At 46.0% G+C, this 23,652-nt stretch overlaps 2 protein-coding genes and 1 non-coding gene across 6 annotated transcripts in view; 2 read left to right on the top strand and 1 right to left on the bottom strand.

Moving 5' to 3' along the window:
• Positions 1-11,432, top strand: part of WSB2 (WD repeat and SOCS box containing 2) — an 18,903-nt gene extending 7,471 nt beyond the window's left edge. For 2 of the 3 annotated variants that reach the window (XM_027124710.1, XM_027124709.1), the window contains 7 exons: positions 3,968-4,212; positions 4,369-4,500; positions 7,434-7,534; positions 8,686-8,858; positions 9,560-9,670; positions 9,783-9,890; positions 10,505-11,432. In XM_027124710.1, coding sequence (XP_026980511.1) covers positions 3,968-4,212; positions 4,369-4,500; positions 7,434-7,534; positions 8,686-8,858; positions 9,560-9,670; positions 9,783-9,890; positions 10,505-10,667 — 1,033 coding nt within the window. In that variant the 3' untranslated portion in view covers positions 10,668-11,432. Of the gene's footprint in view, positions 1-3,967; positions 4,213-4,368; positions 4,501-6,763; positions 6,845-7,433; positions 7,535-8,685; positions 8,859-9,559; positions 9,671-9,782; positions 9,891-10,504 lie in introns of those variants that run through there. The other variant, XM_027124712.1, reaches the window with a different exon arrangement.
• Positions 11,223-23,652, bottom strand: RFC5 (replication factor C subunit 5). Of its 2 annotated transcripts, XR_003436719.1 has the most exons (12): positions 23,416-23,652; positions 21,751-21,815; positions 21,345-21,481; positions 20,101-20,180; positions 19,424-19,497; positions 18,053-18,212; positions 17,257-17,338; positions 16,735-16,864; positions 16,087-16,164; positions 14,217-14,271; positions 12,880-13,145; positions 11,223-11,798 (listed from the first exon to the last, which is right to left on the bottom strand). XR_003436719.1 is itself a non-coding variant. In XM_027124713.1 (11 exons), exons 1-11 carry the CDS (start codon positions 23,481-23,483, stop codon positions 13,049-13,051), a joined length of 1,026 nt encoding a protein of 341 aa, XP_026980514.1. In that variant the 5' UTR covers positions 23,484-23,652; the 3' UTR covers positions 12,273-13,048. The 2 variants fall into 2 exon arrangements, 1 of the variants encoding a protein (XP_026980514.1); XM_027124713.1 differs by lacking the exon at positions 11,223-11,798 and having other exon boundaries at positions 12,273-13,145.
• Positions 22,346-22,418, top strand: TRNAG-CCC (transfer RNA glycine (anticodon CCC)). The gene has a single exon. It is a non-coding gene; the product is annotated as a tRNA-Gly (tRNA).

Raw genomic sequence — 23,652 nt, 5'->3', positions numbered from 1 at the left:
GATTTGCATTTCCTTGTTGGCTACTGATCTTGCCCACCTTTTCATGTGATTATTGGCCCTTTGCATGTCTTCTTTGGAGAAATGTCTATTCAGATCCTCGGTCCATTTTAAAATTGGCTAGTTGCCTTTTTTATTATCAACCAAGTTCAGTTCCTGATAGTAACTAGCTTTTCTGTCTCTGGGCTGGACAAGTCCCAGTATCTGAATGCTGTGAGCTCCCAGTCAGATGGCCCAGCATCAGTATTTTTTTCATTTGTCACAGGGCAACTCTATGTCTGTATTTATTTACTCAGCCAACAGTTGTTGTAGTCTTCCTTGCCTGACCCAGAGCCAGGGGCTGAGAATCCTGAAATAAATCAAACATGGCCCCTGCCCATTAGGGTCTCATTTGTTTTGCTTTAAGCATTTCTTACAAGTAGCACGTTAGATTTAAGTTTTTTATAAGTTCAGTCTGAAACTTGTTGCCTTGATAATAGGTAACGCTGATGAAAATTTGCTGAGATGGGTACTCTGCACGCTGCTGGGGTTGAGGAGTATAAATTTGTGCACTTGCTGGAAGGAAGGCCATTTCGAGGACCTTAAAACTGCTCTTCCTGCGATTAGGAATCTCAGAAATGGGGTCACCTATTTATTTATTTAAAAACTTTTATTGGAGTACAGTTGATTTACAATGTTGTTATTTTCTGCTGTACAGCAAAATGAATCAATTATACATATACATATATCCACTCTCTTTTAGATTCTTTTCCCACATAGGTCATTACAGAATATTGAGTAGAGTTCCCTGTGCTATACAGTAGGTCCTTATTAGTTATCTATTTTATATGTAGTAGTGTGTATATGTCGATCCCAATCTCCCAATTTATTTCTCCCGCCACTTCCCCCCGGTAACCATAAGATTGTGTTCTACATCTGTGACTCTATTTCTGTTTTGTAGATAAGTTCATTTGTACCATTTTTTTTATAGTCCACATATAAGTGATATCACATGATATTTGTCTTTCACTGTCTGACTTACTTCACCTAGTATGACAATCTCTAGGTCCATCCATGTTGCTGCAAATGGGAGGTCATCCATTTACATACACTGATTTTCAACATGAAATTAATCATATGGTAGTTAAAAATCAGAAATAACTTAAAATCTGGTGATGAGAGAACGCTTAAGGAAATTTTGGCATTGCTGTATATTTCTGTAGCCATCAAAGATTGTTGTGTGTGTTTTTTGTTTTTGTTTTTTTTAATCACAATTTTCAGTTCCTTCTATACTCAGTTTAATGGTAATGCCAAGATCATTATTTATGGGTTCCCCCAGTCTAAATACAAGGGACTCAACTTCATATCCAGACTTAAATCTGATATAGATTTATAGTCTGAAAAAGTATTTTTTAAAAAGCATAAAGTGGGAAATCTGTTACTTCCTTGAAAATCACTCTTGTATTCAAATATATATATTACTATACATAAATATATCTTTCCAATATTAGGGAAAATGTAAATTTGAGCATTAACCCTTTATGTGTATCTTTTGTTTAATACAATGAGGGAAATATTGTTTAATATGTTAAATGAGCAGTTACTTGTTTTAGGGAAAAATCACACATTTTGAAGAATAATAACTTGAGGAAATGCTTACAGTACAAGGCTTACTGAAAAAAGCAAGCTATGAAACTGTATTTGCAGTATGATCCCAAATTTGTTTTTGAATAACATGTGAATGTACACATAAATTAAAAATTCATCATACAGTGTTTACTGTGGTTAGAGTGGTATTAGGATCTGGGTAATTTTTATAATTTTCTCATTTCCAAAATTTCCCCATGTTTCACTATTAATTTTATAATTTAAAATAATTGTTATTTTAAAAGCCCTTTAAAAGGGGAAATCTGGCCCTTTATATTCTTCTTAGGGTTGTTATACATTTAAAAAATCATATAATGTAGCGCTTTTGATATTGAGCAAATAATTGATAATAACTAGGTAAATGTACTACTTTTAATAAAATTTTCTGAAAATTCAGTTTTGGTGAAGTTAAATTCTCCTAATGACTGTCCCCGGCCCCGAGCGGCCCCCTCCCACAGTCGCGTCTGCCACCTCCCATGTAGCTCATCCCTTGAATTCATTGCAGACTCTGAAGTCCAGGGCATGTGCTGAACACTAGGCTAGGACACCCAAGACTTGACTACTAGTTCCCGTTCTGCCCCCAATTTTGTGATCCCAGGAAAGTTATCTCTACCCCTAACATGTTAAATTTATGATAGTAAAATGAGTTACTATGCCAATGTGCCTTAATTCCTTTGGAATAAAGTAGCTACAGATGTATCCCTTAATTCAAATACAGAAATCAGGATTTTATAAAAAAAAAAAAAAGGTAACTTTGGAGGTTCTGAGCTGGCCTACAGAGTTCTCCCCATAGCTTGCCTTTTCTGTGCTTCTGCCCTGGATGGCCAACTAAGGCCCCCGAGTCAGGGCTGGGCAGGTCTTCGAAGTGTCTGTGTCGGCCTGGCTGGGGCCGGATGTGGATTGGGTGGGCTTCATTGAAAAGACATTCAGTGTCACATTTCAGATGTTCTGTCAGAACGACACATTTTCAGACCACGTTTGGCCATTTAGACCAGGGGTCGGCACACTTTTTCTATAAAGGCCCAGATAGTAAATATTTCTGGCTTTGGGGGCCGTATGTCTCTGTCAAGACAAGTCAGCTCTGCTGCTCGAGCGTGAACACGTCCCTAGGCGAGAGGTGGGCAGACGAGCCTGGTGGAGGTGGGAGACGGCTTCACGTACAGAACAGACTGCCATCCCGGGCACACTCCCGCAGCCTCTGCTTTAGAATGACAGACTTTCAGAGTCGAAGGAGCCACGTTTGCCGCAGTCTCTCCCTTCTAGTTCTGTAGGTGAGCTTGCTTAAAATTTTTTAATATATTTCGATGATGCGATTGGCAAAAATATGACTTACTTAACTTTTCGGGAATAGATGTAATACAGAAAGAGGTTCAGCTGCATGTATGTTGGCTACGGGATTTTTCATGGAAATGAGTCCCAGCTTTATCATCACTCTTTCCTCCAGTTCGATAAACCACGGAGTGTGGCCATGTAGCAAAGCAGGACTGAATACTTACAGTGATAAAGTGTACTGCAGATAAGTGTTCTGCGTTTGCGGGCCGAACCCCAGGACTGTTTAATTGCTCATGCCTTTGAGACATTGTCTGCGAGGCAGAGTGGTGGGCAGGGCCCTGTTTCTTAGGGATGGAGTCTTATTTAGCTTGTCTGGGCCTGTGTTTCAGCATAAGTTGAAGGTAAAAGGAAAGGCTTGGGCCACGAGATCTTTGAGGTCAGCATGCCCCTGAACAGCTCTGTGAGTTCTTCCCTTCACTGCCCTGCTGGTTGGTTCCTGGACTGGATGTGCCATCAGAGAAGTAAATGAAAGAGCCTCATTCATTGATTGGAGCAAAGCGAGTGAAGGTGGAAATCGGCGTGTACCAAGCAAACTGTTGGCCCGAAAATTGGGTTTATTTTCCTGCTCCTTGGGGACTTTCTAAGCTAGAGATAAGGGGGGTATGAGGCAGAAGAGTGGCACATGGTTATACAGGCTCTAAGTTCTGTCCTAGTTCCAAACCTACAGCATGCTTTCTTTCTCATGAGAAACATGGAGTGCATCTTTCCTTCCATGCACCAAAACCCAGGAGAACTTTCTGAAGAAGCAAATGGCTCCCAGGAGCATCTGTGATTTAGTTATCCCACAAGGCAGGTCGCCCCACTGCAGGACTGTCACAGATGGGATGAGCCACGGCCAGTGAAGTCTCTGTTACACGAATTCTAAAAAAAAAAAACAAGAAGAAAGGTCGTACTAGAATTCACTGAAGGCCTATTTGTTTCTGGGATTTCAAAGGCTTAGGTACCCCAGAATGAAAAGTCGATTGACTTGGTGGCAATTTCAGACTCATTAAGAACTCTCTGCTTTTCCCAGCATCCCTAAAGGGTTCGAAGCCAAAAGCCGAAGCAGCAAAAATGATACAAAAGGGCGAGGCAGCCCAAAGGAGAAGACGCTGGACTGTGGGCAGATTGTCTGGGGCTTGGCCTTCAGCCCGTGGCCTTCTCCACCCAGCAGGAAGCTCTGGGCACGCCACCATCCCCAGGTGCCAGATGTCTCTTGCCTGATCCTTGCTACAGGGCTCAACGATGGGCAGATCAAGATTTGGGAGGTGCAGACAGGTAGGTCATTTCTGGCTGGGATCAGGCCCCAGGGGGCTCTCGTGCACATTCCGATCAGGGACCAGAGGGGCCGCCAGTTGGCTGAGGGGTGTGGCTGTGACCTGTAGGCCAGAGCTGCCTCTCCCCCTGATCGAGTGCCCCTCTCTCTCACGCTAGGGCTCCTGCTTTTGAATCTGTCTGGCCACCAAGACGTCGTGAGAGATCTGAGCTTCACACCCAGTGGCAGTTTGATTTTGGTTTCTGCATCCCGAGATAAGACTCTTCGCATCTGGGACCTGAATAAACATGGTATGGAGGTGACGGAATGACTTGGCAACCCCAAAATACTGTATTTGCCCCTCTCTCTACTTGACCAGTGTCATTTTATCCAGAACAGTGTTTCTCAACCTTTTTTTCTGTTATTGCCTCCTGAGGAGACTTTTTAGACATGTTTTTCCTAGTCACCCCCCCAGCCCCCTCACCACCTGGGAGATTTTCATGCCAAAAATACATTGACTATCTCTTCAGGTACTGGATGTGTATCTGTGCTTTGTACATAAAAAAGGTCAGATTTTTCTGGCCATCAAGAACCAGTTTTCACCCCTCTCGAAAATACATGGTGTAGAATAGGTTTTCTCAGCTGTGGCACTCTTGCCATGCTGGGCTGGCTAATGCTTTGTCACGGACCTTCCTGTGCATTCTGGCGTGGAGCAGCATCCTTGCCCTCTTAACCCGTGAGATGCCAGTAGCACCTTCTCTAGTTGTGACAACCAAAAATGTCTCCAGACAGAGCCCAGTGTCAACATAAAGGCCACAGCCTCCCCGGGTTGAGAACCACTGATCTGGAAGAAGTCATCCATGTTGGGTACTTCCTGTTAGAAGTAAAGTTTCTTTGTACCGTGGAATCTAGGTCTACAAGAATCCTCTCAGGCTGGGGTGGGGAGGGGGGCGGTCAGCCCTAGTGCAGTTCTGCTCTAAGCAGGACTGTATCCCGGAGCAGCCCGACGGAGAATTCCATACATCTCTGGTGTTTCTCCTCAGCTGGGAGGGTGACACAGGGAAGGGGAATTGGTTGCCGGGCCATTTCTCCCTCGCAGGCGTGGAGGGAGGTGGAAGGAGGAAATGGGGACGTGGGCGGTTCATGAAGAGCACCCTCGTCCCTGATGATGCAGAGTCCGAGCGGTGACTGCAGCTCTCCACACCACGAGAGGGGCCCCGTCCCTGCCCTCTCAGAAACGAGCCTGATAACTTGTCAGGCAACTAAGGAGGTGCTTGTGGTGTCCTCATCTGAAGGCATCGAGTCACACGGCGCGCCCTGGGTCCTGTCTGCCCGTTGCTGTGGAGCTTGTGGCTGTGTGGTCTGAGGTGGGCCTGCTGACTGGGAGGGTGCTCAGACGCAGTGCCTTTTTTTTTTTTGGCGGTACGCGGGCCTCTCACTGCTGTGGCCTCTCCCGTTGCGGAGCACAGGCTCCGGACGCGCAGGCTCAGCGGCCATGGCTCACGGGCCCAGCTGCTCCGCGGCATGTGGGATCTTCTCGGACTGGGGCACGAACCCATGTCCCCTGCATCGGCAGGCGGACTCTCAACCACTGCGCCACCAGGGAAGCCCCGCAGCGCCTTTTTTAATGAGTGTCGCAGGCACCTTGCCACCATCTGAGGCAGGGAGGGAGGACTCGCTGAAGGGGCTGAGAGTGGGCAGAATGGACTAGGCCAGTTACTAGGGCTCTTCAAGGAGAGGAGGGGACTAAGGTAGTGTCCCCAGGCACGGGGCCCTGCCCTCCCACCCTGCCTTGATTCACTCACTCACACCTACCCCGGGGGAGCAGGTACGCTTCTTACTTGAGAGCTGAAGAAACCATGACTGACTTTCATAAAATTTATTTCTGTATACCCACACATACACGTGAATTCTTAAATGCATATGTATGACCATATACATTCTTCCCCCCTTTTTGGGGGCTTCTCCCCCCAAACTTTCTCATCCTCCCCTCCTTTGCATTCCTCCATAATCCCCCTGCAGTCCTGTCACCCATGCTAAATAAGACCCTTCCATATTGCCTTCCGTATTTTTCTCTATACTTGCATAATCCTATTCAGACACTCACTTTTTTTTAAATTATTAGTTTATTTCTGGCTGTGTTGGGTCTTCATTGCTGCATGCGGGCTTTCTCTGGTTGCGGTGAGCGGGGGCTACTCGCTACTCTTCGTTGCTGTGCGCAGCCTTCTTATCGCAGTGGCGTCTCTTGTTGCGGAGCATGGGCTCTAGGCGCGCTGGCACATGGGCTCAGTAGATGTGGCGCGCAGGCTCGGTAGTTGTGGCGCACGGACTTAGTTGCTCCGTGGCGTGTGGGATCTTCCCGGACCAGGGCTCGAACCCGTGTCCCCTGCATGGGGGGACACTTAACCACTGCCACCAGGGAAGTCCCAGACACTCACTTTTACATTTATGGATTTGGGGGTCATTGTTTCACAAAAATGGAATCATATTCTTCACATTTTTTCTGCATTTTTCTTTTTTATTAGACAGTACTCCATGGAAAATCTAGTTCCTTAATTTCATCTGACTTAACAGGTGGAATACTACCCTTTATTCATCCATTCCTCTGTTGATGGGCATTTAGCTTTTTCCCAGATGGAGATCTGAAGAGATGACGTGAGTGACCTAGGGTTATGCGCTGAGTAAACAGTGGAGCCAGGATTCAAGGCTGAGTTTACCTGCCTCCAGAGCATGTGGCCCTAATTATGCTGCACCACTGCTCATCCGGACATCCTGGCGAGGGTGGGAGGAGGGTGAGAGTGGGATCCTTGTGGCCAGGGGGAAACCATTACAGAGCATAAATGACAGAGAATTGAAGGTAAACACTTTCAAATTTGGAAGGATGCTTCAGAGTAACTGAGGTGGTTGGGGGACCTAAAAAGAATGTTCTCTGTTATCAAAGGAATGTATCAAACCTGATCTGTGGACAGCCTTTGTCCCACTGACCTTGTGGATTTTGGTGAAACAGTAGGTAATGATTTCCCTTGGGCATTATAACGTCATGTTAATAGATTTCAGGCATTTAAATGACAAATCCTGTCATATTTCTTTCTCTGCATTAAAAAAGGGGCCCGTGGGCTCAGCTGCTAGAGAACCGCTGGATATAGCGGGTGGGGCTGGGGGGGAGGCACCACTGCCGGTTCTTCAGGCTTCCTGCTCTGTGGTTTTGGGAGTCGGCTCACCGTATGCTCCATTTCTCTGACAGGTAAACAGATTCAGGTGTTATCGGGCCACCTGCAGTGGGTTTACTGCTGCTCCATCTCGCCAGACTGCAGCATGCTGTGTTCTGCAGCTGGGGAGAAGTCGGTGAGTCTCAAACTTGGGGTGCCCTTTGCTCTGTTGCTTCGGTTCAGGGAAGCGGCCTCATGCGTGAGAGGGTAAGTGAGCCAGTGTCCTTGAAAGCCGCCTGCAAATCAGCCCCGGCGGGAGGCACGCTGCCGGGCTGAGGCCCCTCCTTTTCTGATTTGCACTTTGACACAAACCAAAGGAGAGGAGGTGTTTGGAAGCAGATCGCTCCCGTCATGTCATGGGAGGGCTGTTTGCCTTCACAAGATGGGAAAGCCATGTTTTTTAAATTTCTTTCCCTGTTGGAGTCTACGATTTTAAAAGTTGCAACCCACATGTGTATCCAGATTTCCTTTGAACCATCTAATTTGAATCCACCTAATTAGGATTTCCATTCAAATCATAAAATGTACAGTAACTCGTTGAACTTTGTCCTGAAATCCTGTCTATTGTAACAAAAGTACTAGAAACCCAGGAACAGTTTGGGAACCGATTGTTTTTTACATCTGCATTGAGCTGTTGTTGGCTGTGACCGACTTGGGAAAGTTAAGAGTTCACTATTTGGTACAGCTCAGGTGGTTAATCATTGATTTGAGGCTTGGAACTATGTGAAAGTGAGAGTTTTCTTAAAGGAAAAAAAGAAAATACTTCTTTTAATGATTCTCAGAAAGGTTTCAAGTAAGGAGCTAGGTCAGACCTACAGCCGTGGGGCAGATTTCTGTGGTCCTGTAAACCAGAGGCGGGTGTCAGATGGCTCTGTTGGCTGACCAGGAATTCACCTCTGACCCCTATTTTTGGTTTCAAGTGAAAGGACAAGGTAGCCCTTGGCTTAGGTCTTCAGCATGCATTGCCCTATTTGCTAAGAGCGCTCAGAAGCAGGACCCAGAAGCTTCCCCTGAGCCATGCTGGCTGCTGTCTTCCTGAGGTCGGTTGGTTGATTCTCCCCTCAAGTAAGCTCCTTGAGCATGTCTGTTGGTTCTGTGCCTCAAGAATTCAGACCTGTCACTTTATTTAGGCCAGTATGACATGTTCTAGAAGAAACATAGAAAAGGGGCTGGAGCACTTAGCTTCCCCTGGCTGTGCGGCCTGGAGAGGCAAGGCTGTGCCTTCTCCTCACTGTTCACGTCTTGAGCACTGTTTCCGTCCTGACCAGGCACCTGTTCTTCCCACAGGTCTTCCTGTGGAGCATGCGGTCCTACACATTAATCCGGAAGCTGGAGGGCCACCAGAGCAGCGTGGTCTCTTGCGACTTCTCCCCCGACTCTGCCTTGCTCGTCACGGCTTCTTACGATACCAATGTGATCATGTGGGACCCCTACACTGGCGAGCGGCTGCGGTCACTCCAGTAAGGACTGCCTCCCCGCTTCCGCTTCCCGGTGGGGTGTTCGATGGGAAACCTGTCTTGGTCCAGGACACAGTGTGTTCGTGCTTATTCTGAGGCACTGGTGTGCAGCAGTGTTTCATTGTCAGTTCTCAAATTAGCCCCGAGTGCCTTCAGGTCTCCGGCTATAGGAGGCTCTCTGTACTGCTTTGGATTCAGCATTATGAAACCTCACAGTGACTCTTTCTTTCCACTTACTAATAACTGTAGCAACAGGTTCAGAATGATCCTCTTATTGAAACTGTTATTTCCAAAGTGAATTTTCATGTTCTCACCAACTTGGTCTACTTTTCCCCTTTGTCTCTGTTGTTTTCTGAAGCAAATAATAGGTAGTCCTATAATTATCATGTATCTTAGCCTAAAAAAGACTTTCAGTTTGTACTGTGGCATTAAAGCGAGGGCTGACCTACTTTGCGGAAGGAAGTTAGCACAGGGAATATTAGCAACCTTCAGCCCCTCCACGAGACACGGGAGCTGTATGAAATGCACTTGTTTCCAGTCGTCTTTTCCAGTCTGCAAATCCCCAGGTTTTCCACATGGGGTACGAGACATCTCTGGAACCTTTTTGTGGCCATGGCACTTTGGCCTCCTGCCTGGGGATGAAAGGCGGAGGGCGGAGGGCAGCCATCACTCCAGGCCCACCTACTGTCCTGTGTCCTCCTCAGCCACACCCAGCTCAACCCCCCCATGGATGACAGCGATGTCCACATCAGCTCCCTGAGATCTGTGTGCTTCTCCCCCGAAGGCTTGTACCTCGCCACGGTAGCGGATGACAGGTAACGAAGAGAAACCTCTTTCTGTGGCCTCAGAGCAAGTGTTGGAAAGGGCTTGTAGCATCACCCTTGGGGTCTGGCCCCAGGTCTGCTGACACGTCCCTTTCTCCTCCAGGCTCCTCAGGATCTGGGCCCTGGAACTGAAAACTCCAATTGCGTTTGCTCCTATGACCAATGGTCTCTGCTGCACATTTTTTCCACATGGTGGAGTTATTGCCACGGGGTACGTATCTGTTAGCCAAACAGATGGGTAGTGATTTCTGCTGAGTATTCCATGTAGCTTTTTAAGGAAAGAAAGCATCTAGAATTTTCTTGCCTGTGAGGAAGGCTTTAAGGAAATCTGAGATTACATAAAATTCTGATATTCTCTTCTAATAGAGTTTATCATTTACTCTTAATATTTAGCCTAAATGTCAACGTGAAAGATCTACAATTCATGCTATTAACAGGCCAAGTCTGCAAGGAAGCAGAAAGCAAGATGATGCAGCATTTATATAGGAAACCATTTAGGGCAGAGACCACCTTACAGGGAACATCTGTAATTCAACAGGTGGCACTCTTCCCTGTTACATTTGAACCCATAGTATGATCTATAAAGGGCTGTACTGACAGAGACAGCACTTTGGAACCAGAGGTGTCTTGAGTTCTCCTGCTGCCCTCAGCAGCCTTAATTACTCAGCACCACAGCCTTCATATCTATTTCCAAGGTCCAGGTTGCATTTCACTCTCTAGAGTCTCCTGCTAATGCAAGTGAGAGTAGAAACGTTGATATCTGTCCCAATGAAAACATACATTTCCAAGGTCTGCCGTAACGCACTGGTTTCCGTCTCATTTCAGGACAAGGGATGGCCACGTCCAGTTCTGGACGGCTCCTCGGGTCCTGTCATCACTGAAGCACTTATGCCGGAAAGCCCTGCGAAGTTTCCTAACAACGTACCAAGTGCTAGCGCTGCCAATCCCTAAGAAAATGAAAGAGTTCCTCACATACAGAACTTTTTAAGCCAGTCTCCATAGTCTTACTTGTTTCCTCTGTAGCAGGATAAATCTTCCTGACAAGTAGCTGGAGCAGTGGGCCAAACATCTGGTCTTGGATTGAAATAGAATCTCTCTTTGGGATTGTGAACAGAATGTAGCAAAACCAGATTCCAGTGGCCTCGCCAGGGCCAGGGGTCTCTTCCCCATGAGGTGTGAGGGTCAGTCGTAGAAGAGAGATTCCACTTCTGCAGTGACGGAGCCTGACCTTAACCTTCAGTCCACTTAATGGACAGCAGTGCTGGACCCTCTCTGGTCATTTTGATTCCAAGAAGTTTCCACTCCCTCGAATGGGAGTGTCCGTCGTTGATGCAGATGCAGAGGAGGTGTTGGTGAAAGTTGTCTCCTGCTGGTCAGAGCCGCTTTGATGTGGACAAGGGCTTTCCTTCCTCTGACCCACGGGACAGTTTTCACAGAGCCGTCTAGGGTGAGATATTACTTAGCTTAACTAAAGTCCAGGTGACTCAGAGGCCATGCTCCTGATACAGACACTAGACTTGGCTTTTTTTTTTTTTTTTTTTTAAAGAAACAATGGCGTGCATGTGCCGGAGGCCAGATTTGTGTGTCATGTTATATGGGACGTATTCCTCAACTGCATGACTGTATCAGTGGCTACTGAGTTATCTGTCAGTTGTTCACCAGTTAGCATATTTATTTGTATTTTCTCAACAGATGTTAAGGTACAACTGTGTTTTTCTCAATGGTATCTAAAAACCATAGTACTCAATTCCAACAGTTGTGAAGATGTCTCTTAATTGTGTGAAGAATTGGTGTCGTCATCATCATTTCAGCTGATTTTCTTCTGTACAAGATCTGACTTGACTGCTTCACCTCATTGGACTCATCAGCCAGTCTCAACTCTGCCCCTAAACACAACTAGCTCTTTCAAAGTACTGTTCTTCGTGGCGTATAGTTATCTAATGAAGACACCTCATTCAAACAAAATCTGCCTTTGGAAAATTTAATATATTTTAAATTATTTTAAAAGAAATGCAACATCTTATCCTTGGCTTTCTTACTAGGTGCTTTGTGGAGGCCTGTGTACCATGATAAAACGTGTTGAAAAAGCAGAGGAGTCTCTCCTCTGCTGCCTTTGTTGCTGAAAGAAAAACATTTCAAGATGAGAGGCTTTCATCGAAGGAAAGAAAGTTAAAAGCTTTTGGCTTGCCGTTTCATTTTTTCCATTAAGGAAAAAAAAAAACCCACCTTTTAAAACTAGTGAGTACAACAAGACAGCTGGGAATGGACTGGGCAAAATTAAGTTTTGTGGTTATCTTGAAATATCGTGTACAGTGTAGTCTGAGAGGCTCTGGGCCGCCTCCTTGAGCCCCTCACCCCACACCCCCAGCCATTAGCTTCAGACTTTGCTTTTGTCCTTTGGCAGCGAGGCCTATGTGTGTGATGCACATAACCTTCTCCCTTTTGATAATATAAGAATTGGACACCTTTATAAAGAACAGCCTCCAAAGAAAGTTGATTCTCTGATATCAGGGACGGAGGAGGCTTTCTCATATAAATGCAAGTGGAACAAGTCAGCGTCTGTGTAACTGGCTAAGGAAAGAGGAGTCACTTGTAACACAACAAGCAAGCTGCTTTATTTTTATTGTGCAGAACACTATCACACATGCAGCACAAATGCTCGCAGATAAACTGCATTACATTTAGATTAAATATGAAGAGTCTCAATCCTTTCAGCACTTGCAGGTTTAGAGTCAGGCTTAGTCTTACGTGCCCTGGGTTAAACAAGCCAGTGTTGAATGACCTCTGGCCCCAATAGCATCATTTAAAATGAATGTTTTCGCTACTGTCCACACCACAATTGGGAACCTGCTAGCAACTCCTCTACTTCAAAAGGAGAAATAAAAAGGCCAGTTTTAAAGTAAGAAAGAAAATTGAATCCACTTTATAAGAGTATAATAGTTTGGGCCAGAAATCCATTAATGCCTATTTAAAGTAGCGCCACAGATTAGATTTACAAACTGAACTCTGAAGATGTTCTTTTTACCTTGAGTTGGAAGACACTTGGACTGTATTAGATTTGAAAGCCTGATATTCCAAATGGGGTAGCCCATTTCCTATCACCCAGGCAACTGAAGGGTAAAAGCCTTAAGGCTACAAAGGTTTTACTTTTTTCCCCCCCTTATAAAACACAAATGGGCAGTGCAGTGAGAGAGCTGTACCTTAAAACTGCTTTGTACATCCCTGCTCCAACCAGCCACAAACACGGTACTTTGGGTACATGTCTGCCCACCCACGCCTGGAACAATTTTCCGAAAGTGGGGGTGACTGTGTCCCCTGCTCTCCAGTCACTGCTGGGCCTGAGAATAGGCAGCAAGTGGTCCTCAGCATCTAGGCTTCTGTGACAATCAGGTCTCTGGTGACTTGAAAGGCGGCAATGAGGGAACTCAGCTGTATCTTCTCATTGGTGCCAACAGAAAGTCTGTACCTAAAAGAAATCAAACAAAAGGTAAGAAGAGAGAATATCACAACAGCTGCCTTTTGAAGAGAACAACAGCAGTCAGACTGAAAGTTGGCCAGAGAAGGATTGGAAAGAGGTGAGAGAAGTTCATTCTGGGCAGCAATCTCGTGCATGTCCCCTAATGTTTTTGTTGCCTCAAACACTCCTTTATAAATTTTATTCAAACTGGGGGCAGGGGGGAATATTAAATTAAAAAAAAAATTGTTCCCAGTAGCAGTGTTCTGAACTTAACTTTGTTCAAGCTCTATACAGATATGCAAAATTTATGTGATTAGGCATTATTTCTTCACCTGCAAAATGCATCGAGAGGAATTACAATTAAGAATCCCTTCCTCGTAACTCACTGGGAAGCTTGGCTGCCGTATCTGTGGTTCTGTGGTCAATAAAGCAAGACCCTGGTATCTCATCTTGCCACCTGTCAGGTGCCCAGCCACTGAAAGCAAAACCATGCTACCCACAGTGTAGTGATAAGAAGTGACCTAACTGGTACGTGTGAAAGCCAACGACGACAAATTAGTTGGCTTACGTGGACATCTATTTTGAACCTAGTGCTTTTGTCTACTTAAATGATAGCTGCCAGCTTCACTGGGGGCTAATAACTGTGTTTACTGAAGCAGGCAAAGTGGAAAATTGAGTTTATGTTTACTTTCCCTGTAATATGCTTTCGTATGCCAGAAGGCCTTAATAACAGCTGGATAGCTGGCCGTCCCCAAACGACCTAGATGTCTGAACTGAAGCAGGCTTCCCACATAACAAGAGCATGTCTGGAACCAAGGTGGACCAGGCCTCTGAGGTCGAAGGAGAGGCCTTTATCTCAAATGCGTAACCGAGTTGTACCTGTCTTTGTGTTTATCCACGTTCTTCACATAAGCAGCTCACACCCTTCCCTGTGCTTCGTTCAATAATTCAATTCCAGCAAAAACTAAACTCTACTGTATATGAATGATTTAGACAAAACAGTTGAAACCAAGCAAGGAGAAACAACTCACAATGGGGAAAAAGGAGGAAAAGAATTAAAACTGGGAAATAAATACTCACTCAATGTCTGCCATTTTGGTCAATAAATGTATTCGAACTGAAGATGGAAAGTCAACTGGGGGAAAAACAAAATCAAATGAGTGGGGTCTGTCATTACCTACTATATATATAAAAAAAAATCACAGAAGTATGAGTTTCCACATCAGATACATAAGACTAACCTCTTGAGGCCACAGATCTCAAGATACCACACCTCTAGGAGGTAAAAATTGCATAGGTTTTCATAGTTTTTATTCATTTTAGTCTTCGGAGAGTAGCCAAAAAGAAAAATGAGCAGGTTCCAGAGTGATCATAAGATGGAAGAGCCATCCACACTGCCCTGTCAGCACTGGGCCGCTCTGTAAGTTACTGTGAAAGCGAAGTTCTCACTTGCTGTCCCAATTTTTTTTTTTTTTTTTTTGCGGTACACGGGCCTCTCACTGTTGTGGCCTCTCCCGTTGCGGAGCACAGTCTCCGGACGCGCAGGCTCAGCGGCCATGGCTCACGGGCCCAGCTGCTCCGTGGCACGTGGGATCTTCCCAGACTGGGGCACGAACCCGTGTCCCCTGTATCGGCAGGCGGACTCTCAACCACTGCGCCACCAGGGAAGCCCTGCTGTCCCAATTTTAAAAACAAACATAACCACTGTAAAGCAATTATACTCCAATAAAGATGTTAAAAAACAAAAAACATAAATAATTGATTTTTCAAAGTCGATTCATGCTCAGCATCCACAAAGTGCAGAGCTGGGCCTGAGCCAACCATGTTCTCGGGCAGAATTTCACATGCCAGCCAGCCAGGGAGAGGCCTGGAAAGGCACTGGCAGAACAGTGTTCGTGGACCTAAGTGTCTGCAGGTGGCTGCTGGACAGGCAGAGCTTCTCCACAAGGCTGAAGAGCACGTCACTTAGAGCTCAAAGACACACTCGTGTCTGGTTCTCCCCCAAAAGGGCCAACTGGATTGGTCTGGGGTGATTCACATGTGCTCTCAAGGTAGAGGAGCAATTCTCTGTGCAGGACATACGACCAAGTGTGGACCTAAAGATGGTTTAGTTGAGGCTGCTTTGGTTTTGTGAAGCTAGATCTTCCTCCTCCTTTCTTTTTGGGGAAAATAGCCTTTTAGAAATACAAACTCCAACATACTGCTGTAAAATACAGACCCTTGGAGGAAATAAGTTAGCCTTTAGGAGTTTCTTTCCTGTTTTTCCCCAGCATTCTAGAAGTCAAAAGAGTATTTGGGGGGCTTCCTTGGTAGTGCAGTGATTAAGAATCCACCTGCCAATGTAGGGGACACAGGTTCCAGCCCTGGTCCGGGAAGATCCCACATGCTGTGAAGCAACTAAGCCCGTGCGCCACAACTACTGGGCCTGTGTGCTACAACTACATGCACCTAGAGCCCATGCTCTGCAACAAGAGAAGCCACCGCAATGAGAAGCCCGTGCACCGCAACGAAGAGTAGCCCCCACTGGCCACAACTAGAGAAAGCCTGCGCACAGCAATGAAGACCCAATGCAGCCAAGAATAAAATAAATAAAGTGAATTTACGAAAAAAAAAGAGTATTTTTGGAACAAGGTTTTAAAAGCAAGACACAGACACACAGATATTGGGTTGGCCAAAAAGTTTATTCGGTTAGTGAATACGTTCAATAAAGTTCTTTGCGAAAATTAAAAATGTGTCTTTTAGTGTTATTTAAACCCGAATGAACTTTTTGGCCAACCCAATAAAAAAAATAAATAGCAAAACAAAACTGAAAATGAGGGGCCGGGTTTACACCTCTTCATTCCTGTTTCTGTTTCCAAAACGAAGCGTCACGTTCCCTCTCCAGCCACCCTCAACCCCAATGCATGCCACCTTCTGCATAGCTTCTGAACTGGGGAAGAACCTAGGTTACCTCTGTGCACGAACAGGTGTATCTCTGTCAGGATGTCATGTAATGCCAACCCCTTTAGAGTTTTCAACTCCATGATATCTAGAGAGGAGCAGTTAAGGCAAAGGGAACAAATTCCTGAACAAACACTGCAGAGAATGACTTGAAAGTACGGCTTTTCACGCCAACACAGCTGTTTCCTTCACTCTGAAGTTGCACGTGTTGGACCCCAATTCTTATTTTTCTGTTTTCACCTCCATTAAGGGAGATGAAAGATATCTCTGTCTAGTAGAGAACAAAACCAAATGCATTGCCCAAAAGGCTTTCCATCACTACAGCTAGATTTTAATTTCATAGCAAAACAAGAGTAACACTAACTGCTTGAAAATGACTGCACCTTCCACCCAAGGTCTAAGTGCTTCCCTCCCATCTGAGAGTTAAGCTGCTTCAAGCCATACCCAGCTCAGGGCCCTTCAGGAACAACTTGGGGCATGAAAGACAAGTACCCATCCCCCCCACAGACACCTTGCTCCCATGACAAGCTGAAAGGTGTCCCGTGCAGCCGCTTGTCTTGCCAGTAGGGTGTAGGCGCTGCCTGCAGCCTGAGCTTGTGAGGCCACGTTCAGGCCTTGAGCACCTAATGCACTGACTGAAGGACAAGAGAAAGGATACTCCTGTAGGCCGTGGTGAAGTCTTGATTCAACATCCAGTCCAGAATGTTGGCGATGTCTGACTTGAGTGGGTGCCCTGTGCAGGTGTAGACGGTCTCCTCCGTCACCTTCCCAAAGGCCATGTTGGTGCTCTGGGCAGACAGGGGGAGAGTCACCACGGCTGCTGCAGCCACTGAGCTGCAGGAGGGTCAGGAGGAAACTGCGGAGGCAGCAATGCGGGTGGGCACGGGAGAGCTCGAGCCCTGTACTTTTTACACTGCTAAGAGCTGGCCGCATCAGAGGAGGCCACTGCTTGTCGGCTACGTTACTTTGCAGAGTCCTTCCCTATCTTTCCCTTATTTGCAACAAATTATTCTTTCAATTAATCAAAACACAAAGGTGGGCGTACATCTATGACATACTATGAGATGTCTTACCAGTTCCAGATTTCTGAATTAACACATCGGTCATGCTGTTGCTTATGCCTTTCTTGAAAAAGTATTCTGAAGCGCCAACTCGAGATGTGCCAGGAGCGGTGCCCTACCTGCAAGATGTTCAGAGCCCTTCGCATGTCTCCACTGGAAAGAGTTACGAGCGCTTTCATCCCGTCTTCACTTATGTCAACTCTGCAAGGAAACAGGCAGGAGGGATATAGAGGCCCTGAGAGCACAAATGCTCCCCGAGGGGACAAGATGGACTGTGAAGATCAAGGCTTTGAAACAATGAAAGAGAAAAAAGGGAAGGACGGAGTCAACAATACTCTCCTGATTTACAGGCTCCAGAACTTGCTCTGGCTGCTGGGGACGTGGGCCTCACGTGAGTAGTCACAGCCCAGTCCAAGTCTAGCAAGACCATCATTTGGGGCCAAGCATTGCTGTGTTGAGCAGGTAGCTTTGAATTCTGTTCTCTGGAGAGGAGAGGGTGCTGGCGAGATCTGCGCTCGCAGAGCCCAAGCACCTGTCGAATCAGCAGCAGCTCGGGCTGGCTACTTGCTTGGCATCTGATCACGCAGAATGTGATGTCTCAGGACCTTCCCTGCTAGTTGAGAAAGGCTACAGGCTTCTTAACGGGAGGGACCTGGCAGCGTGCAGTTTCCAAAGACAAAGAGTAGGAGGAAAGTGGGACCGCTTCTAGGGGAGGATGATGGACTCCAGTAAGGAACCAAATGACCTTTATGAAGAATGTCTGTGAGCTACCAGGGCGGCCGACAATGAGGTTTACCCTGTGCCAGGCTCTCCCGAGTTGTTTACAAACGTTATCGCCTTCAGACGTACCAGTAGCTGCCTTACATGACACCCAGTCCCCAAGGCCCCGCTTTCCCTGCTTTTCAACATACTTACTGCTCTTCTTCTGCGACATGTTCCAGGCGGGGAACCATGAGTTCAGGGGTCAGGGGACCGAATCGGAACCTTGTACACCGGGACTGCAAGGCGGGGATGATCTTTGACAGATAGTTACAGATGAGGCAAAATCTGGTATTTTCAGTAAATTTCTCAATCACTGGCAAGGGAAAAGAGAACCACCTCACGTCCATCCTGATTCTTCAAGGGACCCAGAAACCCTGAACTTTCCTACGGTCACGTGAAGCGGGGAATCAAGAATGCAAACAAGTGGGAAAGCTACTGCAGCGAGAGAGGGTGAGCCTGGAGACCAACCACTCTCTCCCCAGAGCTGATGCACACGTCACGTCCACGGGACTGGACAAAATGCTTCCTTTTTCATGACTGGCTGTGATCCCGGCACTCTTGCCGTTCCATTCCACTAAGATATGAAATCCAGTACGCCTGCCCTTTTGCATAAAATCCTATTTGGCAAACGGATGATGTGCCACCTTCTACTGGGCGGGGGAGGGGGGTGGCTTTTTGCAGACTCTCCAGTGGACCTTGTCTTGAACCCTTAGAGCATTCGAGAAAGCATTAACCCGAATTCAGAGATGCCTATGACACCAGTTTCAACCTGTAGGTACCAATGTTCTCACGCTGGGATCTGCCCAGACTGACTCTACAGAATAAGATGCTGAAGAAAGGTGGCCAAAGCCTCTAGGACCAGAAGATATTCTGTCCTCCTCCTCCGCTTCTTAAACATGGGCTGCAATCCACCCCTCCCCAGAATTCCTAAAGATCATCTTCTCTCCTAGCTGTCTACCGCAGAATCTTAATGAGACAGATTAAGAATGTCCTTGCAAAGAAATTAACTGCACCTTTAAGACCAACAAATCACAGTATACTCTCCTTTCCTGGCCCAATCATTCTCCTGGCAAGTAGGGAAGTCATGTCGGCTTTCTGAGTGCAACTAAATTTCCAGTGTTATTTTCCTGGCTATATTGTATCTAACGGTACCAACAGCAGAAAGACCTATCTAGCAGTTTAGAAATGAAAGACTTCCCATTCCCTCCCATCAAACAGTACAAATTCCCAACCCTGAAATTGAACCCAGCGGAAAAGTAGGATGGAACACCAGTGTCTGGTCATACCTAAAAGTCCCCAAAAGGCTAATGTCTTTACGCTATTAAAAGGGGTAACCACCGGTACAGAGATTTTTGTCTAGGTCATCAGGTGGGATACACAGTGAAAGGTATATAGAGATTTCGCTGGGCCAGAAGATGAATGAAAATTGAAAAGAAGCCACGTCCTATCTCATGTCCAAAGTTGCTAACTCTCCTTCCAAAGCATTCCTCAGCCATACACACCGTACACGGCTGTGCTCCTTACCTCTCCGCAAGGCGTTCTGGGCGTCCTGAGTCATGGCATCAGCTTCATCCAAGATCACTAGTTTAAAGCCTTTCCTAGGAAAACAATTGGTACCACCTAAAAAGCCTTCTTCAATCTCCCTTTGACTTCCAGGCCCAAACCTACACCTTCACATTTGTGCCATCAGGCCCTGGCTCATGAAGTTCGTTTCTCCTAGAACTCTGACCAAAGCAGGCATCTGTGGTCAAAGCGCATGGAGGTCTAATTTCTGTATTTGTGTTAGATTATGTCCTCTGGCACCTTCATCTTTCTTCCACCCAGTAGCCTCTTATTCTATTCTAGTGCTGCTTTTTCCTCTTTTTCTTTTTTTACCACCATCCTAGTTATCCACCCTGATCTCAATTCATTTTTGTTTAAATTCAAACTAGCTCCTCCAGTCTTATGATGTAATGAAATTAATGCTTCCCCAGAGAACTTGCTAATATAGATTTAGATAATATTTTGTTTTAATATTTGCATTTTAATATGTCTTACCACCATTCCTGTACTTTATCTCTCTTTCATGACTGCTTTTGACAAAGCCTTTTTCTTTTTCCCTTACTTTTACAAACTAGCAAAGGAGAGGATTTAAGAAATTAAACTCTATCACCTCACTGATCAAAATCTTTAGGGAGAGAAATTATGCAAAGAATTCTTACTTAAATATTGTCCTTGTGCTAGCAAAGCTCAGGATTGGTCCCCGAACGATATCTATTCCTCGGTCATCTGAAGCATTCAGCTAAATGTGAGAGAAGCCAAAATAAATAGAAAACGTGTTGGTGTGCTAGCTGTGAATTAATGTACCTTTTCATCAATCCTGCTCAGCAAGCTAGGTCTCTAGTTCTAAGGACAGATAAGAGATAATCATTAAAAATAAGATGACAATTATATTTAAAACTTACAACTCACTAGATCATTCCATTATACTCTGAAAGGCCAATCAACGTGTGTGTTTCCTCCCCCTTCTGAGGACAAAATCACTGACGTGCTCTGGGGGATAATTAACTGGTCTGCTCATGGTGAACAGCGCCTCTGGCACGAGCAGAATGATGCTAATTTTAGCTACCACAACCCAGAGCAACCCAGAAGTTACCAAGTCTTTAATACAATGAAGTAAGAACACTGGTGGCAGCAAGGTTCTATAATACAAAAGCAAGTTAAACAGTTTTTTTCTTACAATAGACAATATTTACAATTTCGTAAGCTAAGTTTATCGCTCGAGTCCTAGTAGTAAACAGATGGCATACTCAAATTCAGTAATTTGAAGAGAATTAAATGAAGAGATACTTTAAAAGGTGCCAGTAAGGTGTGGGGAAACCACAAGGGCTATGCAAATACCTCAAGGCCTACTGGGGCCCATTATCACCCCCAAGTCTTAAGGGGTTGGTGGGGGAGTGGCACTGGTGGGGTGTGTGTGTGTGGGAAAGGCTGCATGCTGTGCCCTGCGGGTGGGGAAGCTGTTGGCCTGTCGTGACCCCCAGGGCAGGACCAGGCATCCTTCTCCCTTCCCCAACCCCTTCCAGGCCCCTGCTGGCCAAACCCAACCAGGAGCCAGAGGGCAAGAGAGCTCGCAGCCTTCCGGGGCAGGGCAAGAAGAGCATGGAGCAACATGCAGAAGGGATCTGGGGGCACATGGGAGACAGCCATCAACCGAGCAACCACTGAGGATTTGGGTAAAAGTTGGCAACAGCAAAGAAAGACACCTAGTCCTACCACTGCCCTTTAGCTTGTACCAGTCCAGGCAAAAATGTCAATTATAGAAAAAAAGTGAATTAAAACATCTTATGTCTCCTTCTTTCCCAACCACCAGCAGGGCAACTAACTTGTAAAGTAAAACAAAACTAGCAGACCTAAAAGTAAGAGGCTGGAGTCGTTCGAGAGTAACAATAAACCTCCCATTTACCTCCAAGACCATGGAGCCAAATTCCTTATCTTTGTACAGCTGTTTAGCACAGGCCAGGATGGTGGATGTCTTTCCCGTCCCTGGAGGACCATAGAGAAGGAGGTGCGGCAGGCGGTCCTCACTGATAAACTTCTGAACTGAAGGTCAGGGGGAGAAAGAGAGAGGCCATCAGTCTCTGAGAGTTGCCTCATTCACTGCAGGCCCGAGTTGGGCTGAAGGTACTTCAACCATATGTTCAAATCTGGGTCAGATGCAGGAATGAAAAATCTGAAGGACTCAGCTCTTAAAGCCACATCCCATAAAGCTCAATCAGATCCTTCAAAATTATTACTCAGTAGAGACAACATTCCTAAGTGTATTCAGGTCCTTCGACTAGGGTACCAGCCGCTAACACATGGATACATACTGGTACTCAAGATGTCCTGATGAGAAATGAGATCATCCAGTGTCTGTGGCCGGTATTTTTCAACCCTGAAATACAATTTAGCATTGATTACAACATATATAAAGGCAAGAACATTTTGTTATGTGCAAAAGAATCCTTTCATATCCTAACTAAAACAGAAAGAGATACAAAACCCTTTAACAGTGGTTCTCAACCGGGGCCATTTTGTCCTCCAGTGAACTCTTGATAATATCTGGAGACATGTTCCACTGTCAAAGCTGAGTGGGGGGTACTACTGGCATCTAGCGGATAGGCACCAGGGATGCTGTTAAACATGCGGCAATGCACAGGACAACCCCCATGCCCTCCCGCGACACCCCACATATCTGGCCCCAAATATCAATAGTGCTGAAAAACTGCTCTCATTTCATCTTTCCAGCTGTCTGCCTATAATCTCAACCTGGATGGGCACCTAAGTTAATCCAAAATTGAACTCATATCCAAATATAAATTAACAGATGAATGGATAAATAAATGGTGGTATAGCCACACAAGGGAACGTTATTTGGCAATAAAAGGAAATCAGTTACTGATATAAGAAGCCAGTAACGGGACATCCCTGGTGGTCCAGTGGGTAAGACTCTGCACTCCCAATGCAGGGGGCCCAGGTTCGATCCCTGGCTGGGGGATTAGATCCCGCGTGCCTGCTGTAACTAAGAGTTCAAATGCCGCAATGAAAGATCCCACATGCCGCAACGAAGATCCTGTGTGCCACAACTAAGACCCGGTGCAGCCAAAATAAATAAATAAAAATTTCTTTTAAAAAAAGAAGCAGCCAGTCACAAAAGGCCACGTATCATATGACTCCATTTATATGAAATATCCAGAATAAGCAAATTCATAAGAAACAGAAAGTAGATTAGTGGTTGCCACGGGCTGAGGAAGGGGGGAATGGGGAGTTGCCAATGGGTACGGGGTTTCCATTTGGGATGATGAAAAATTTTGGAACTAGATAGTGGGATGGTTACATAACATTCTGAATGTACTTAATGCCACTGAATTGTACATTTTAAAATGGTTACAACTGTGAATTGTATGTTATGTATTTTTATTACGATAACAATAAACTGAAAAGAAACAACTTGGAGTTTTCCGAAATCAAGTCAAATCCATTCACTCTTTAAACCATCACTAAGACACAGTTGTGTGAGTAGGATGGTTAAGAGTGCAAGCTCTGAATCTGGACCAGCTGGGTTCAAATACAAACTTATTTTCCAACTCTGGACCTCTGGCAAGTCATTTAACCTTTTGGTAAAACTGGAATAACAGTACCTTCTTCCTAGTGTCTGTAAAATTCCAACATCTAATAGGGTGCCTGCTAATCTAATAGAAAGTCACTTAAATAAAAGTTAACTAGGGAGCGTTGTCATCATCATCATATTATTATTCTAGTTTAGAATCTGACCAATAATCGTACCGAGAGAAGAGAATATTTTGGCAAGAGAGAAGACTATTTTGCCACGGAGGTCAAGGTAGTGTCAGAAGACATGAGATCGAACCCCTGTGCCGATCGAACCCTGGGGCGGCGGGGCGAGGACGGGGTGGGGACCTGCCACTTGCCCACTCCGGCCACCACCTCCCCGCGCGGCCGACCCCCTTCCCCGCGGCTGCTGGGCCTCCTCCTACCAGGGCAGGTTCCTGATCTTGCCCCCTTCAGGCTGCTGCTGCTGCTGCTTGTGCGCTGAGGTCTCCATGACAGGGTGACGGAGGTCGCTGGGTCCGGTGGGTTTGTCGCCTCCCCCAGCCGCCTGCTCCGCGACCAGTCAAGACGTGACCCCGAGACCCACGTACTTACAGTTCGCGCGCAAACGCAACTCTCGCGATGTTTAGCTGCTGGCTTCCGACTTCCTCCCCTCCGGTCCC

This window comes from Aethalodelphis obliquidens, unplaced genomic scaffold, assembly GCF_003676395.1.
Source record: "Aethalodelphis obliquidens isolate GAN/ISIS:26980383/991018 unplaced genomic scaffold, ASM367639v1 scaffold28, whole genome shotgun sequence".
Taxonomy (NCBI): Eukaryota; Metazoa; Chordata; class Mammalia; order Artiodactyla; family Delphinidae; genus Aethalodelphis; species Aethalodelphis obliquidens.
The sequence above is the reverse complement of the archived record's forward strand: the minus strand, read 5'-3'. Positions and strand labels throughout refer to the sequence as shown.

Bases quoted from the DNA above. Each gene is read 5' to 3' on its own strand.
- RFC5 (XM_027124713.1), bottom strand. From the start codon at position 23,483: ATGGAGACCTCAGCGCACAAGCAGCAGCAGCAGCAGCCTGAAGGGGGC. The intron at 21,482-21,750 runs GTATGTATCCAT...CCTGACCTTCAG, and splicing joins TCAGGACATCTTGAGTACCA to TTCAGAAGTTTATCAGTGAG. The intron at 19,498-20,100 runs GTAAGAATTCTT...TTGTTTTCCTAG, and splicing joins AGCACAAGGACAATATTTAA to GAAAGGCTTTAAACTAGTGA.